We start from the raw sequence: 18,294 nt of genomic DNA, 5'->3' as shown, positions 1-18,294 counted from the left end.
AAGCAAAGAAACGTGGGTGCTCTGCGGAGGGTGCAAAAGCCGGATTCCGAGCGCAGGGGAAACCAATCCCCGCGCGCGCCCAGCCTGGGGAAGTGGGTGGTTTCGAGGCGGGAGAGGGAGTGGCCCTTCCCGCCCAGCGCCTCGATTGGCCCGGAGGGGCTGAGGCCCCGGGGGCCGCCGGCCGCGCCTCGGGCGACCGCGGGGAAGTGCCGGCCGCGGCCGCGCGTCGGGGACGTGCTAGGGGCTCAGGCCGGAGGCGGCGGAGTTCCGGGATCGCCACCCCGAGCGCCGCCGGCAGAGACGCGGAGTCGGTGGGCCGCAGCCCCCCTCCGAGCCCTGGGGGCCACGTGAACCCTCAGGTACAGGTGTGGTCCCTAGGGGTCGCGCGCCCTCGGGGGTGGGGGCTGGACTCCGAGGGCGGGGCGGGGCGCGGCGCAGAGGGCGCGGGCTCGAGGACAGAGGACCGGCGGCCTGGGCCTCGGCAGAGCCCGGCGGTCCCGTCCCACCTGCGCCGGCAGCACGCGAGGCCACCTCGTAACTGAATCTGTGCATTTTGCAGGCACCGACCGTCACGAGCTAACTTCCTGGAAGAGCTTCCCGTCTATTTTCAAGTTCTTTACCGAAGCCTCTGAGGCAAAGACCAGTTCCCTGAAGCCGACTCTGACGCGGCGCTCCCACCGAATAAAGCACGAAGAGCTGTAAGAGGAGAGCGAGCGAGACGGGGGAGGGGAAGCCGAGGAAGCACACTCGAGCATATGCATCCACACGTCTCCCCACCGCCTGTTGTCGGCGAGCAGACTCCCAGCCCCTCATTAGATTGTTTTCTTCCTAGAGCACAGGGTCGTGATATATACATCTAAATAGCGTTTTGCATTATTTCTAGATGAGTGCAACTGTCAAAGCAATATGGGTTCACTGGTCGTGCTTCCTGCGGGCTGTGCTCGGGCTTCGCGCTGCCCGTCAGCGCGCAGATTAAGGCCGACAGCGCCCTGCCCGGCGCGGCCGGCGCGCCTCTAATTGCCCTGATGGAGCCCGCGCCGGTGCTGCGGGGCGAGGGGCGTCTGCGCGGTCCTACCGCCGGCAGCCACGTAGCCGCCGCTCCGCTCCTCTCCCCCGGCCCCCCTTCCCCCTGAATCATGTCCATTTCTTTTTCCCCCCGACCCGAACCGAAGGAAACTTTTATTCTAGACTTAGAACTCCCATTTTAAGCAGGTTTTTCCCTAAGGGCGTCTATGTCTTTTTTTTTTTTTTTTAAGGAAGTCCCCCCCTCCCAAGCCAAATTTAAATTCATAACGTGAATTCCGTCATGTACTGTGTAGTTTGGGGAGGGCAAATTGTTCTCTCCCTAACGATCTATTTTCATTTCGAGACCAGAAGAAAAACTGCATTAAAAAAATCTATAAAGTACCCAATCCACGTTATCGCTGAAAACCTTGCCAATTGAATACGAGATTTTACACAGGTCTCTAATTTCAGAAGAGATTGTTTAAGCCAAAACATAGTGATGAGCAAATCTTTTAAGTACATGTGGGAAAGGTTTCATTTTCAAGGGAATTTCCAACTTTATCATTAGAATTTACTTTTTTAAATATATAATGTGTGTTGGGTAGCACTGTAATTTAGATAGCATACTTAAGTTTTGTTTAAATCTTAATGTGGAGGAAGTTTGTTATTAATCCTAAGTAGAGTGGTCTATTCTGAGCTTTCATAGAGTTAGACCTTTTTAGGGAGAGTATTTTTTATCGTCGTAAGGAAAAGGAATCTGTGCGCTTGAACCTTTTCCTTCTGAAAGGCTTAGTGGGGCTAAAATGATTCTTTTAGTTTTCTACTTCAACAGAAAGGGAAAGACCTGGTGTGAAAGACTTTTCTCCTCTCAATCCAAAGGTATAATTTGTAGTAGTCCACCTCCTCTGTAAGGTTTTGCCTTACAGTTTCAACAATTAAGTATTTTAATCCAGCTAGGATCTGGCCAACTCTGTGAAATATGAGGTAAAATAAGTTAAGATTTTGCTGACTTTTAAATTCACATGTTAAATCTTAACATTATGAATTTTTTAATTACTTGTAGAATTTAATTACCTAGTGAAGATTCTGTTTCTAGTAAGTGAGGATCTGAATTTAGCATTTTTTTCATCCTTTTTTAAAGCATACGCAACAATATGCCTGCCTTATTTGAGGACACGATAAAATGTACCCAAAATAACTTAGAACTGTTTGACTCCTCAGAAAAATAACTTAAAATAACCACCTCATGGATAAAATGTTTTTATACTAGGAACCGATTTCAGCAAGTTTTAAAACTGATAGTATCTGTGTTTGGTACACAAGTGCATTAATTAGTTCTCATAATTTTAATGATGGTAAATTAAGGTGATCTCTCTTTCAGTAATCTTATATGCATATCTTTCGATGTTATTTTAGCAGAAACAACATAGGAGGAAAAATCAAAATGTCATTTTATCCAATTCCTTGGGTGGCTTAAAACGTGTAACCCCAGCAATGTCAAGCATGTTGCTCTGCAATCTTTTCTGTTTTAGAAGTAATGGTGAACTGTGTAAAATAATGGCACCTTCCACGGAGAGGATTTGAGAATTGATGTGGATTGAATATATTTTTCCAAGTGTTTTAAATTGTGTGCTGTTTTCAGTATATGAAAATGTTCACAAGAAACTAATTTTATGGCATTTTTTTTAATCAGCACTTGTACAGTACTCAATTTGTGAAGCTTCTGCAGCTGAATTAGAGCAAATACGCTCAGGTTATAAACCAAATCACTCCTATTTCTTCTCTTCAGTTTTCTCACCCCTCTTTTTTAAAAAACCTTCACTTGTAACTAGAGTAAATCACTGCTTATTTGCCTTTAATACTTTAAAACTACTGGGTTGTTAGGCCTTGTTTAACTATCTATAGAGAGCTATCTGCAAACTTAAGTTGTGTAAATGTAATTTCTACTTGTGGATCTGCGCTGTTGCAACCCAGAGGGAACTAGGCGACCCGTCCCAGACCTCCAACTGATTACTGATAAGATTCCTTGTAACGTACAATTTTTTAACCTGTTGATTATGGGCTTGTTGGTATAAATATAATATTATTTTCACCTCAGTTTTCCTGGAATAACAACAGTCAGTTTGGTAGTAGCCCGCCTGCTTGGACGAGACAAGGATTAACAATGTTTCTGCTCTGCTCTCCCACTTTGGTTTCTTTAAGACAAGTTTTCAGGAGAGTAGAGGTTTAAAGTTAGGAAGTGGGCTTTTTTTTTTTTTTTTTAAATTATATAGTGAGTTCTTAGAGGAAGTGAAATGGGAAGCAAGGAGTTGTTGATCAATCTAAGGTTCAGAATAGAACTGTTAAAACTTAAAAGCCAGATACTGGCTTTGGAGCTTTCTAAAGGTACTTAAGTATACAGCCGTTAAAAGTTTTCATGGCTATTTGAAGGTGGGGGGAGAAATATTCTTGTAATAATTGTTCTTTTCTCAAGTTTCTGCCTTGTGCTTCAACTTGGATTGCATTATTGTTTATACCAAAAGAAAAGGAAACAAAAGCACAGGAGTTTCCTATATATTATATATTTCTGTTTAATATTTTAAAATAAAAACAATTTTCCCAATATCCAGTGACTTATTATTCTTGTTCAGAAGCTCATTTAATCACTCACAGAGGTCAATAAAAGCAGAAACTTAATAAGAATGATGGGACAGCATTTATCAATATTTTAAACCTTATAGTTACTTATTATTACTATTATTGTTGCTGTAAGGTAATATCTTAACTTCAGTTAAGTCCCTGTTTAGCTTGGAACTTTCACAAAGCTTTTTTTTTAAGATATTTGTTTTTAAGACCTAAAATATCTCCTTGGCTACAAGGAAATTTGAACCCGTTGTTAAACTATCATTTTATGAAATATACTTTACTATATACGGTAAACAAATGTGTTTTCCAAAAAGACTCTGTTGAGGTTAAATTGCTCCCAAATCCCTATATAGGTCCTTGATGTAGTACATCTAATCTGAAAATACCTTGTTTATATTTATTTCACAGCTTTTCCTTCTTTAAAACCTGTAACTTTTTTGAGAGAGTGTGAGTGACAAAATATGTTAACTGTATTATCAGTGCTAATAAATTAGATTTTTTCATTTTTCTCTGGATTATCCGGGGTTGCAGTCCAGACACGTGTGTCTCCGGTTGTAATCATAGTTTGTAACTGTAGACTGACAGGTTCCTTTTGGTGTCTGTAATCCTGGTTCATTTAAGAAAGATTACTATTACAGAAAGGTTAAAGTTTTCTCAAAATTTTTCCCTATGCCTTTGTAGAGAAAAATGTCTTTAAATAAATGTGATATATTCTCATTTTTGAAATATGGGTGGCAAAAAAAAAGGATAATAGTAGTGGTTATTTTATGATTACTTATTAGGAGGTATAATAATATAAAATAAAAGACTCCAGGAGGTACTCCCTTTCAAAAATTGAATACTTTCCTTCCTTCCTTCCTTCCTTGTATAGTGTGACTGAGTGGGAGTCTCTTGAATTGTTCGTCTTCCTTTTATCTAATATTCTATTAATCTCCAAAAAGATCAGTTTGAGTCTGGGAAAGGGTTTTTAATCAACACTTCACAGAGCTTAAAGCTACCCTACCTAAAGCGTCAGCTTTGTTAGGCGGTTTTAGATTTAAAGCATTGCAACTGTCATGCACTGTACTAAAAGTAAAGAACGTACACCAAGTGGAAGATGTTGAAAAGAGGGAAATAGCACAAAGTCGATTAACAGAGATTCGAGAATAGAAGTAGCCATCAAAGCATTCCAGCGTTTATCTCGAAATCTATGTAGGATAAAAAAAAAAAAGGCAACAATGATAGTTTTAAACCTCACACTTAGGAGAGATGAATGTTGATTTAATTGATTCATTTGGATCGATGTTTTTAAAGTTTCACACCACTGATCTTTCATGTAGTGATGTCTTTAGCAGTCAGTGGTCTGACATGAGCCTTCTCAGATTTCATCAGTGGGACTCTCCATGACATCTGAAATTATGCAACAGCCTTCGCAATGGTAACTTTGGAATTGGGAGACCTTGATGCCAAAGAGCATGGTTACATTGAAGAACTCTTGTTAATTCTTAGCACAAAGGTTTTAGGGAGTGGTAATTATAAATGAACCTTAAAGGTTAAAGTAACCAAATATTACGGAGTGGGCTTTAATTGCTAGATAGGAGAGAATCCTACTGAAAGTTTGACCATTAAGTGGATATCATGCAGTGACCAGTCTTTTCCCCTTGAATGGAAAAAAGCTTGAAAATGGAAATTTGACTTAATCCATGAGGCCTTCCAGGCAACTTTTCCCAGTCCTTTGCCTTGAGATTTGTGAAAAACCTTTCACTATATTCTTTGTATTGTTGGAGTTGAGTTCTATTTGAAACATGTTTCTAGAAAAGAAATCTAGAGAGGCCCTGCATCTTTCTTTCCAGATCATTCCACTTTTTCTTCCTTGGCTAATACATTGGGTAATATGGGAGACTGTCATAGGTAAAATAATGTTGAACTGTACTCTGTAGCCAGCCTGCAGTACCAATACAAAGAATCTGAAATGAAAAGACAACCAACACCCCAAGAATGATATGTCTCTTTTTAAAGTTTACAATTTGAATAATGAACTTGGATAGAAACTTGGCAGGAAAACAAACCATGGCACCATCACATCACCAACCATTTTCACTTTTCTGTCCAATTTCAGAGTGCATGTGTTTGTGAGTATTTCACTAGATCAGTGACAGCTCTTTATTTGCATAATTATATGCTCTGGTCTGAAGAGAAAACTAACCCCCAAATTTCATGGGTCACCAAACTGCAACAATCAATGTTTTATCACATATGCTAAGCAAAATCTAAGAAGCTATATGAAGTTTCTTGGGGAGTTTTTACTCCTCAGAAAATTAAAGCGTTTTCCTCTCCTGAATAGATTCAAAATCTTTCCAAGTTCTTTGTAACTGAATTCTGTTTGAAGGCAAAACTAGAGATTAACATGTAGATCTGGATCTTAGGCTCACTAGCATTACTTCAAAGTGGCTTAAGAAGAGCAGCATTTTTGGAACACTAAACTTTTAAATTCTAAGTACTGTCCTTCATGCTATCAGGAAAAAAATTATTGGCCAAATTATGATTAGCCAAAATGAAGCCCAAATTAACTACAATTGAATATGAAGTTCATTTCCTTCTATGAAATACTCAGGGGTTTTTTTTAAAGACCTAATAGGAAAATATGTATATATGTATATATGCATAGATGTCTGTGTGTATGTGTACACACATGCATACACATATCCATCCATGGGGTGCATATGACCATTCCACCAGGATAGACAACATATACAGTATGTGTATGTCTTTTCAGTGCTGGTAACATAGTAGGTACTCCATATATGTTGGTCACCAGGATTGTTTGTAAAATTATTTTCTTTTAAATAAATTTTTCATGTTCAAATTCTGCAGGGCTTTGTAATAAATATTTTTGAATGCCTCAAGTTCATTTGCATCTGTAAATTATCTGTATGTAATGTGTATCAGTGTTTAAGGTTGGCTTTATTTCATTAAAGAAAAATTGATTCAGACTGTTGGTGTTTTTAGTTTATAGGCAATCTGCCAGACTTGAAATAAACTAGAACATAGAGACACATGCAGAGAGTGACTGTTCGTTATGGAGTTATTAAAAATCGTGGAAAATACGCTTTTACCTAGCCTCTTAAGGAATATACTAAGTGCATGATTTAATTCTACTGCAAAAGGACTTAGGTCTGTATTTTCATTTAAAAGCATATAGTACAAAGCATTTTATTTAAAGCTATCTGTTAGTAATAATATATTAACAGTTTCTTTGTCAGGTCATTTACTGTCATACGAAAAACATTAGAGAAAAGGAAACATTGAGCTAAAAAATTTAAGAATTGCATGGTTTTGAAGTATTTTATTCTCTATCTTGGAGAGGGATGAGAGGTCTTTAGGTCAAGCATCAGAAATTTTCTAAAATGTTCCTATTATTTCAAGCAAAAGAGAAACCAATCTCTCCCAAGTTCTTAACTAAAGTTGAATTACAAGTGGAAGACACTTTCTTTCTCTTTTAGTGCAAAAACTTAAACATCTGCTTATCAGGAACACTGTCCATAATCATCACATCTCACCTTGTTACTGTCCTTCCAAAATGTTCACCTAGTTATACTGCCTCTGCACCACCCATCATCTACCTCCCCAGTAATTGCTGCTTGCTGTCTTGGATTCCTCTGGGTGAAAATTCCTCAAAACTGAATCTGTAAAAACAAATAAATAAATACAAGTTTAGCTTTTTTGTCAAACATAATGAGTTAGTAAGCAAATAAGTTAATGTTGCTGTCTGACTAAGCATTAAAGAGTGAAAAAGAGTAGAACCCTTCTAGATTACAATTTAAAGATTTATAAGTTGGGGACCTATGTGCCTCTGAGATCAATTTGCATTTTATTTTTAGTGTATAAACTCTTAAAAGGAAAATAATAGACAGTACGTATACCTAATTACTTTTTTTTTCTCTATTTGACCTTTGTGGGGACCTTGCTATGAGTTTCAGATAGAGTTCTCGGTTTTCTCTTTTGCTTGGGACACTGAAAAGTCTGTTATTTCCTATAGAATTCCACACATGAGGTGATTGACCCTATAGCTGAAAGGGCTTTCTCTTTTTATCATTTTCATTTCTTTTTGCTCAAGTACCACCTAATCCCATTGTGCCTGAAAAAGGTATCTATGATCCAGTTCATCTTCATGTACCTCCAAATAATTTTCCAAAGCCTTGTTTTCTTCTTTGTCTTATTTTAACTGTAATTACATAAAATGGCTTTTTTCCAGTAAATGTTCCCACCTTCTCTGGGTACCTAGATAATCAGGATTTATCAACTGACGAAATATTGATGGTTTGTTGTGGTGATTTTGGTTTGGGGGTTTTGTGGGGGGTTTTGTGTGGGTGGTTTTCTTTTGTTTGGTTTTGGTTTTGGTTTTTTGCTTTGCCTCAATAAATTACTTAATATCATCCCCTGGAATAGCCAGCTCTAAAAATAACCCTAGCACAGAGTGTCAACAATTTGGCTTTCATACAGTTTCAAAGGAAAACCATTAAAAATGCATTGATCTCACAAATATTGATCTAGTGCTTGATATCAAATATCAAATGAGATGCTGTCAGTTGCTGCTGATCATTGTGTCAGCTGTTTGAATTCTTGTCCCTTTCCTTCTTCATTGTCACATGGATTCAAGTTGCTAAGGCTAAGATTTTTCATGGTTAACATAATTAAGATAAATTGTTTTCCTGTTTTTCACATTTCTGGTTTGACAAAACATAGTAATATTCTACCTGAAATTTTGTCACATAATTTCACGTATATATACACACACATAAACTTTTTGTAAAAAAAAAAAACAAACGTATTTTACACATATGTAAAAACCTATATATGTTTTCTCTCTCCCTCTCCTCCCCACCTCTTTTAACAAAAGTGTGATTTACTTCCTAGGTAAGCTATGTTTCTATTTAGTTCATTATCCTAATTTTGAAATACTTTCTATTTGCATCTTGCTTTCTTTCTGGGCACCTGTCTTTTAAGAAATCAAATCTGTTTGAAGAGAATGCAGTTGTTAGAGTAGTACCATTTTGGAACTTAAAATGAAATCAGCCATTTCAAATTCGCACACACACACAACAATAGATAAATTGCTCCTTTTATTCTTGCTAACAAAAAAAAATAACTGCAATATTTGGCCAGCATGATGTTTAGAGAATTATTTAAATGAAATTGGATCTATATGTTTTTAATACTTTCTCGATAAACTCATCATCTAACAGGCTAAGTCATGCTGTGCTTTTATATGGTATCAAACCTGGAAATAGCTAAGTGCCTTTGGATATGTTTAAAGTCTCAAATCACCTTTTTTTCTTTCCGCCTTCCTCTTTACTTGGTACGTCAAGAATTGATAATTACATTACTTTGAAATATTGGAACACTTTAAGGAGGAAACCATCCAATAATGACCAGTTACCGCTGCTGTCTGACTCAGCGGTGCAGGCTGAGAAATAGGGGCGAACCCTCGTAGAGTGCTGTTTAAATTGTATATCCATATGCGTACTTTCCACATTCACGGGAAGAAAAACAAATCCCAGCCACAGGAGTTCTCGGTTTCTCTTCCCCCTTTTACACCTGAGCTCGGTTTGGGTGCAGCGAAATGAAGCGAAATGAAGCCGCGTTCTTCCCAGCACCATGGACAGCACCCAGCGCGCCCCCTTCCCTCTCCCCTCCGCCAGAACCCCGAAGTTCCGGCGCTCGCCTGATTCTTCTCTCCGACCACCCCCTCACCATAGGAAACTGGCGCTCGAAATCTTAGGATCTGAGCCCAAAGCGACAATGGGTTTAAAAAGTATACAGTTCGTGGGTGGAGAGTCTTGTTTGCTCCGTGCCCAGTGTTAACTAGAGTGCCACAGATTTGACACACCGTTTGCCTGCTCCCCGAATTTGCATCTACTTTCTAATGAAAGCAGCGCCACTCTCAGTCATTTCTGTGGCAGAAGTCTTATCCACAACTTTTCTTTGGCCAGCTTCTCACAAGCACCCCTTAGCTGGCCAGAGCTGTACCGGCACCGGTTTAAGAGCTCTGTACTGTGAGCCCATTCTCCCTGGGCTGGTGACCTCAGTCGCGAGAGACCTGTGGACCGAGAGCTGTACGTCCAGACCCACTGGGCCCTCGGTCCCACGGCTCTGTCCGTGGCTGGAGCCGTCTCACCCGGGTGCGCCCAGGTACTGGTTAATTACCGCCCGGTAGCAGGTGTCTGTGCAGCGGGCGCCCGGCCGGCGGCGCGCTAAAGAGCTTGGCAGAAACTTATCTGACAGCACTAAAAGGGGGCGCGTCTGGCTCAGTACCCACCACCACCGCTTTTCCTACTTTCAGACCTCGACTCCAAGCTCCAGATTTCGGCATGTCTCCCTCTTTGGCTCTCCTTTTTACTGTCGGGTTAAGCAAAATACAATAAAGGAAGATCACTTTCATGTGGTGTCTTTTTCATTGCATGATCTCCCTAGCAACCTTTAAGTCACCACTCTTAAGACAAGACTAGTTTTTAAAGATTTCAAATTGCACCTTCCTTTATTAAAACTTGCCTCACTTGTTGGACTTTAAGTGAAATCTCTTCCCTCCTTCTGGAACCCTGTTCTAATCGTCTACTCTCTTGAACCGACTTTGAGGACCAAAGTATTACGTTTAGAGCAGGCAAGACGGCCAAAAACAGATTTCTATTAAAATATCGATTGTACAAAAATCGTTTCAAATCAACTTAATCCGAACTTTACGAGAAAGGGCCAGGAAAGTGAAAAAGGGAGAGAATTCTGGTATCTTACGGTAAGAAGTTTCTTTCCTCTAAAATAGCCTCGACAAACCGATTACAAAATTGCTTTTGTATAGTAACATGGATTACAATACCTTTCAGGATAAAATGATTCTTTAGCATAGTATTACAATGACAAATTTCTGTGAATTCCTCAGCTTAGTGGCAATTCAGCTTCAAAACACTCTATTTTTCTATTCCATAAGAATACAAATATTTTATTAAATATTTCATAGGTTAACAATTCAGTCTGTTTTCTCACACAGCGCTGCTTACACAAAATTTTTGCCCCTTTTTTAGTGTGCAAAGTCACTGCTGAGTTATCCCCAAAGATAATTTTTTCTCATAGTTCAGTCACTCTTGTGGTCTCAAGAGTCGCTTTGCCCAAATTCTAAGACAAGTCCGTGCTACAAGAGAAACTCGGCCACACCGGGAGCTATTTTAACTGGCCGCACGACCCTCCTATGAAAACTAGGGAAATGTATTGTGGCAGCTGAAGTGTGCAGGGTAACAAAGGGGACCTGTTGAATAATAGTGTCTTGGAGACTCGCATATTCTAGACTGGGGATCCACCTCCCAGTTGTGAAACTACAACAGAAATATCTCCATAATGTTTGAATGTCTTAGGTTGGTGTATTTTTATGGAATTTATTCTACGAACTGGGTTTCCATCTTTGGATAAATGAATATTTCATTCTTACCTTCCAGAGGTTCAGGAACAAGAAAGAGAATCAGGTGTGGAGAAGGACGTGGAGCTTTCCTCTGTTGGTGTGGGGAACTTGTGGAGATTTGGGTGGAATAGAGAGCAGTTATTGAACTCCTGGGTGCCTAGCATTTGTTCCTTCCATCTGGGTCTTTGGGAATCTCCTTCCTTCACTGGAGATTTCCCTTACGACCCGCGGACAGGGTGGCTGAGATCTCTATTTAATTAATCAGGAATTTCTTTTTTTTTTTTTTAAGTGTATTCTTGACACAGTTTCAGAATGATTTTTCTGGGTTATTCTAAGTTAATCAGAAACTCCCAGACCTGAGTGGATATTTCAGGACCACTTTGCCAGAAAAAAAATGTGGCGAAAAGAAGTGCAAGAAAACTTGATTTTCTTGTTTTAAAAAGACAAATCAATCAAAACACTGAGTGATACTGATTAGGTCCCCCCTGAAAAGGAGGTTCTCCAGAGATGTTTGCTCACCACCTGCATGTGTTCGATGAAACTTTAAACCATTTTACAGCATACATGGCCATTCCCCCTGCAACACACACCTTATCCCAGCTTTTTCTTTAATTCCAACCCCACTCTTCTAGAGGGTTGTTTCTGTCCTATCCACTTTTTTCCTACCTCAAAGTCTTTTAAAATAAGTTTCCTGTCTCTTGCCCATTTGTCAATGTCAAATATACACTGCCTATTTAGTTAAAGAAAAGTGTGTATTTCATATGTTATAAAAGAACAGCCTTCTTTATTTGGTTTCTTGGAAATCAATAATCTCTTAAACACTTTCCAAGACCCCTTGGGGAAGGGAGAAATGTAAACAATAACTATCAAACTTCAACATGACAATATTGGTTAAAATCTGCAGGATGATCATGCAAGTTCGGGTAGGTAATAGGGAATGTCTTCCTATCCTGAGATAGGAAGGGACCCAAGATATCTGATGCCAGGCTCCATCCTCTGCAACTTGCCCAGGGAGCTAGCCATCTTGGAGAATCGGGAGTTAATTCTAACCTAGCTTACAAGACATCTTAATAGCCAGACTGGTCTACAAATGACTGAGCTGGGAGATGGCTGTATGACCACAGGGAGGTTGCAAAATACATTTATCCCCATTAAAAGAAACATCATGATTTCAGTCTTTCCTGACATAATTAAAGGCTTGGGTAACACTCTCTTATTTTGTCTCATGCTGTGAAAAATATCACCTACGCCTCTGGTGAATAAAACTTTAAAGAAACTTTAAAAAAAATCCAGCAGTTTAATTTCTGCTTTTTAAAGTTAGTCTGTATGTGAAGAAATAGAAAAAGCATTAGAGCAACTGAGTCACACATTAGCTATCTAGCAGTGTAACATTAGAGAAGAGAATACACCTAGTTTTCAAATTACCCAACTTTTAAAACTAGATGTGTTCCCGGAAAATAATACCTGATTGGATTAAATTTGCAGGAGATTATAAACTAAGCTCTCAAGAAGGTAATAAAATATATGAAATCTCTTGAGTAAACGGTTGGGAGAGATTTATAAGTGTTTGAGGATCTGGTGATCCATTGGAAGCAGAGCTTACTCAAATTTGAATTTTCATGACCAACTTTCAACCCTGAGAAAACGAGAGCCATTTGCCTAACTTAATCTGGAACATATGTTTGCACCAGTAGCAGGTTTTTTGGTATGTGGCTGGGGCCGATCAAGTTGTAAATTTTCCGCTTTAGGTTTTCAGCGCCTGCTAGTTTCAGCCTAACACCTAAAGAGAGACCGCGGGGTCCTCCACCAAAGCAGCCAAGGTTTGACAAAAGGTTTCCAAACCACCCAGCTCTGAGTGTTATTGATTTTCCTAAAGATGGAACATTTCTATACAAATTAGTTCTCTAAATCCTAAAAGCAAGTAGCAAGTTAAACTCTCTTTTGTTAAAATGTTTGTAAAATATCTACATGGAAGGTTTTTTTTTTCCATTTTCTTCCTCACCTGCAACCTTTTCTTTAAGGGACACACAATGGTTTGAGAGCGGTCGGGGCTGTGAAAGTGACACCTTCATTCGACAAAACAACATACAGGTCCTTTTGGCTCATCTTAATTTTTTTCCATCAGAAACTTAGAACTATTGATTTTGTCTCTTTGTGCTTCAACACAAAGAAGTTTTTTTTTAAAGTGTTTTGAATATCTGAGAAGAATCACCTAGTGATTAAAATAAATATACATTAGAATCCACAAATAACCCTTCACAAGCTTTATGGTAGCTTTTATTACTAATATTAAAACATATTTCTTTGTGGACATGAATTGTAGTTATTTGGGCTTTAAACAAATTATAATACTTTAAAATCAATGAATGGCATGCCATAATGATAAATGAAAGTAATAAGTTCCCTAAGATTAGCTTAACTCATCTTGAAATGGACATAGGTAATAGTAGTGGGAGCGGGAGGTGAACTCTTGGTGGTAAACCTCAAGGACGGTAAATAACCATCTGAACCTGCTGATTTATCTTCTTCCTGAAAACCGCAATCAGATTACTGGAGGAAAAGTTACAGAAGTGCTTTTTGAAATGCATCAGAACGGATAATTGAGCCATAAATGTACCCTAAATTCAGGTGCAGAGAGTTTCACTCAATTTTATTATTATACGGATTAAGGTGGGCAGCTCCCACCTGGGTGCTACCTTAATCAAAAAGTGAACAAGGGTGACAAAAAGGGCAGTAATAACATTACCAGCACTGTGCAAATCAAATGCCCACAACTAGTTGAGAACAACGGTGCTAACTAAAAAGCCGCTTTAATTCTGAGATGGAAGGTCCTGAGACACCGAGCGCCATCTAGCAAGCAAAGTTAGAATCAAAGTCAAGCGCAGAGCACAGAGCGACTAGGGAATTGGGAGGTAAAGATGCACTCGGGGTGACGTAACCACTGGCCCAGTCTCACCTGAGCCCAGCGCTACCTGCAGGTTTCTGCTCTTCGGCCCACAAGCCAGCTCAAACAGACTTAACGACTGAGGCGAGACAGACCCTTTCTGCCTCAGGCTAAGGCTAAAGGGCAGCTCCTCACAGGGTTGCTCATTGTCTTTAATTAGAACAGGCGGCCTTTCCGTTCCCCCCATCCCCACCTCCAAAACCAGCGCAGCATCTAACTAATTCTGCACCTTCCTCTCCAGATGGGGACAAAGAGCGGTACCTGAAAGGCTCACCTTGGGCCGACATGACTCCCAGGGCTTCAGCACAGAGGAAAGCACATCGCTGGGAAATCCTAGCAGGATTTGGGAAGTCATCCTGAGTTTACAAGGCTGCCCAGACGTCTCCTGACAGGCAATTCGAGCCATCTCTGAGTGGCATAAGACACGGATTTCCTTAACAAGCCACGACTGGTCATGGAAACTGAATGCAGCCTTCAAGATATAAATAACATAACTTTATTCTTCTCCAGGCAACCGGGTCTTTGATATTTCCTTTGGCTGAAGAAAAGTCAAAGGTAGCCAAGATGCTGCCAAATATCCCTGTTAGTTTGTAGCTTGAGGGGGAAAACAGCACTTTCCCCATCTTTTAGTTTTGAATGATGTTACCTAATTATATGAATATTCTGTGGAACTTGGCTAACAAAACACAGCTTCTGAGATTGTGATATGAAGAAAGTAAAGAACAATTTGCTGGTTTCTGTATAGGCAAGAATCCCGCATTTTTCTTTTAAACTAGTTGATCTGAATGCAAAAGACTAAGGGGTTCATCTCATGTCTGCTTTCTAAAGTACTTCTGTTGATTCTTTCTGGAATTTCACTTTAAGATTGGTGGTGGGGGAATCCGTGTATGTGCATGTTAGCCTTAAACTACTCCTAATCTCCTGCTATTGAATATTGCCTTTATAATAACTCATCGATTCACATTGTTCTTAGAATACGGAGCCAGAGCTTGGGTTTTCTATTGTTCTGTCCCCTGCCTCAACCCCACACATACAAATTTTCCCAATTAAGTGTTTTGTAAAAATAAACCAACCAACCAAACAAACAAAAAACCTTAGAAAAATGAACATTAAAATATTCCAGTTGAGTTTTAACTGCTACTCCAATCTCAGGTTTGCTTCTCAGTGAAAAAAGGCAAGACATAATAGATATGAAATAACAATTCTCTTTATTTTCTACTCTGCTATTTACTGTGCAAAACAATCACATTGAGAATCAAGGAAGTGTTAGATAAGAATATGCTCAACATGCTCAGTAAAACATCTCCACAGGTTATAGTAGTTACAGGAAGAAAAATCCCACAAAGATCATAACCCACCCAACAAACCTAAGCCAATAAGGAGCTTAAGCTACAATTTACAAAACATCTAAAACATTTCTATGAAACCTCCTCGTCTCCTTATGCCTGAAAACATATGTCAAGATCTGAAGATAGAAACTGTAGATACAATTCACACTGCTTCTTCTTCCCCTCTTCCTCTCTGAAGTTCAGAGACATTCCCAGGCCAGTCTTGCCTTGGATCACAATAAAAATTTAACTTTTTTTGTTATTGGTGTCTGATTAAATAGCACATTTCTCCCATCAAGGTCTCCTTAAACACGGAACCTTCTCCTAGACAGGGTACCCAGCTGTTTAATTTAACATTGATTTATTGCTTTTAAAAGTAAATTTACACACATGCCAGCAGCGCTCCGTTTTGTTTCCCCAGACTCTGAGATTTATTTTCTACTTAGCGCTTGTCTGACAAAACAATGTCCTTTAACTTTATTACACATCGATGAGGAAATCTGTCTTATTTTTGTTCAGATTTATTGCTGTGTTGCTTGTGGGGACTTTTGTGATCCAGAAAGGCTGAGGTCCGAAAATAAGTAGAAAATGAAACAGAGCTGATCACGAAATAATAGTCAAAACCTAGAATATGGCCCAGCATATTCCAACCTGCTGAGGGGTGAGGTGGGGTAGAGGATGAAGCTCCCTTCGTGAGCACAGTTACTCAAGAAGGAAAAAATTACTTTAATGGGCAAATAGCATTTGAAAGTTAAGTAGCCAAACCTGGGTTCTGTAAGGTCTCCAAGTTCTTGGTTAAAATGTATTTGGAACTAGAGGGCAGGGAGGTGCATCGCATGATCCCCACCCCATGGCTGCCTTACCTCCATGCAGGACTCCCAATTATCACATGTTTGTGATGACTGAGCCCAAGGGAATTAAGATGGACTTTGAAGCAGCTTTTACGGTACACTTCATCTACATTTGGGTTTTCTTTAGTTCTCATTAAAAGGGCCACTTTCTTCTTTTCATTAATATACTGTCTTTGTGTCCTTCATTTCACACTCTTTTAAAAAGTTCTCTCATCAGATCAAGTGCAAAAAGGAGGGATGACATAATAACCATCATAATCATGATAACAACAACAAACAACTGGTACTGTGGGTTTAAATCTTTTTTTAAAAGAAGGTTTTCTCCTCTATAAGGCATGGTCCTCCAACACTACTTTTTTTTTAAACCTGAGGTTGAGAATGGAGATAATAAACGTGTTTCTAAGGTTAAGTTATAAATCCAGGCAGGCTTTAAAAATCGGCGCGTGCGTGATGAGCTTTACTCGCCCAACCTGATTTCTCAGAGGCATCTGACACCTCAGAGCTGTTCAAAAAAGGACACACTCTTTTCTAGTAAGAAGTAAAGCTGTGATAGGTTTTGTTATTGGGGTGAGGGGAAACTTTCTTTCCCTAACAAACATATCATCTTTAACTAAAGACCTCTGTCTGAGAGCTTGACTTATCCACTCTGGTCAGTGAGTCCACAAAAACACGTTAAAATGTTTTCAATAATTTTTACCAACTCAAGAAGATTTTTTAAAGTTTAATGGATCATTCTTTCTCCTGAAATACACCAAGACACGTTGGCACACGCACTTCCTACCTTAAAAAGAAAGAAAGAAAAAGGAAAGGAAAGAAAAGAAGAGAAAAAAGAGAGATCTCTGTCTTTAAAGGGAGGGGAGGGGGAGTGACTTCGAAACCTTGAAAATTCTCCCGTGCATAAGAGGAGCTTCTCCCCACCCGCCCCTCCCCATTTGCTCTTTGAAAAGGAGTCCTGTCACTCAGAAAGGAGCTACTTCTTCCACCTCCTCCCCATCCACCCCCAGGCCGGTCCCCCTCAGCCTCGCAGCCTGGCCCCGGCCCACCCCGAGGCCCTCCCCGCGCACACAGTTTCTTCCGAGTGCTTTTCAAGCAAGAGCTGGAGAGATGAGACGTGCGGCTTCTCCAGCGCGGAGCCAGACAAGTACTTCTCATCCCGGCGGCGCGCGGCCCGGCGCAGCCAGCGCGAGGCCCGCAGCGCTTTTTATGTCAAGAAGCCACCCGGCACCCCCGGGTCGGCCGCCCCTCCCAGCGGGGGCTCGCGACGCGGCGCCCGGGCCTGTCACATGCCCGCGCCCCACGCCCCACGGAGCCCTTTGTTCGGCCTCGGTGCCCACGCGCGGCCGCGGCGGCTGGGCGGTGCCGCGGGAGGGATGCTCCGGGATGACCGCGGGGCTGGCCCGGCTCGGCCTCAGCTCGCCGGGACGGGCCCGAAACACCTTGAGCGGACGCCCCAAACGCTGGGCAAATCGAGATTCCCTGCACTTTGGGGGAAACGGACCTGGGCCACCCCCCGTGTTTCAAACCCAAGGCACAAAGGGGGGTGAGGGGCCCAGGGAGGGCTCACTCCTCATAGGAGTGTAACCACTGCGCTGACTTCCCTCCTCCTTTCCATTCCGCCTCACCAGTTTCCTGTCTTTTTTTCTCTTCTCTTACCCTCTGCCACGCTCAGAGGCTCAGTGGGTGGGAGTGTGTGTGTGTAAATGTATTTGTGTCTGTGTGTGTGCAGTTAGGTGGAAATTTCATAAGAATATGCTCGACACTTATAAACTTGCCAGGATGGGGGAGCATGCTCTCGAGTAAAGGCAGTGGAGGGAGAGTTTATGCGACTTATTGGGGAGGAAATAGGGGGTCAGATTTGGTCTAAGTGGAACATCTGCAAAACATTCAAGCAGCTTATTCAACAAAGAATCTAGCCATTTATTGTAGAAATAATAAAAAGCCACTAATGATTATGGTTCCCACCCCTTCCCCCAAAAGGCCAAATCCTAATGAAATAATTCAAAGGTAGGCCTCATTTCCTAATAGTGGAATTAAACAACAACAAAAAAGAGCCCAACTAAACTTTCCAGCTCTGCCTTCTTAAGGGCCTGGGAACCTTGCTGAGAAATTAGGTAA

The 18,294-nt window shown here is 40.7% G+C and overlaps 1 protein-coding gene and 1 long non-coding RNA gene across 3 annotated transcripts in view; one reads left to right on the top strand and one right to left on the bottom strand.

Moving 5' to 3' along the window:
• The window catches only part of ARB2A (ARB2 cotranscriptional regulator A), a 416,169-nt gene extending 412,560 nt beyond the window's left edge, over nt 1-3,609 (top strand). For both annotated transcript variants that reach the window (XM_059916776.1, XM_059916775.1), the window contains one exon: nt 560-3,609. In XM_059916776.1, coding sequence (XP_059772759.1) covers nt 560-702 — 143 coding nt within the window. In that variant the 3' untranslated portion in view covers nt 703-3,609. The remainder of the gene's footprint in view (nt 1-559) is intronic.
• LOC132362380 (uncharacterized) overlaps nt 1-18,294 on the bottom strand; it is a 52,644-nt gene that overhangs the window by 31,632 nt on the left and 2,718 nt on the right. Inside the window, exon 2 of the long non-coding RNA XR_009502348.1 lies at nt 7,170-7,295. This is a non-coding gene — a long non-coding RNA (uncharacterized LOC132362380). The remainder of the gene's footprint in view (nt 1-7,169; nt 7,296-18,294) is intronic.

Source organism: Balaenoptera ricei, chromosome 3 (assembly GCF_028023285.1).
Source record: "Balaenoptera ricei isolate mBalRic1 chromosome 3, mBalRic1.hap2, whole genome shotgun sequence".
In the NCBI taxonomy this organism is placed as follows: domain Eukaryota; kingdom Metazoa; phylum Chordata; class Mammalia; order Artiodactyla; family Balaenopteridae; genus Balaenoptera; species Balaenoptera ricei.
Note: the sequence above shows the minus strand (reverse complement) of the source record. Positions and strands in the feature narration are given on the sequence as shown.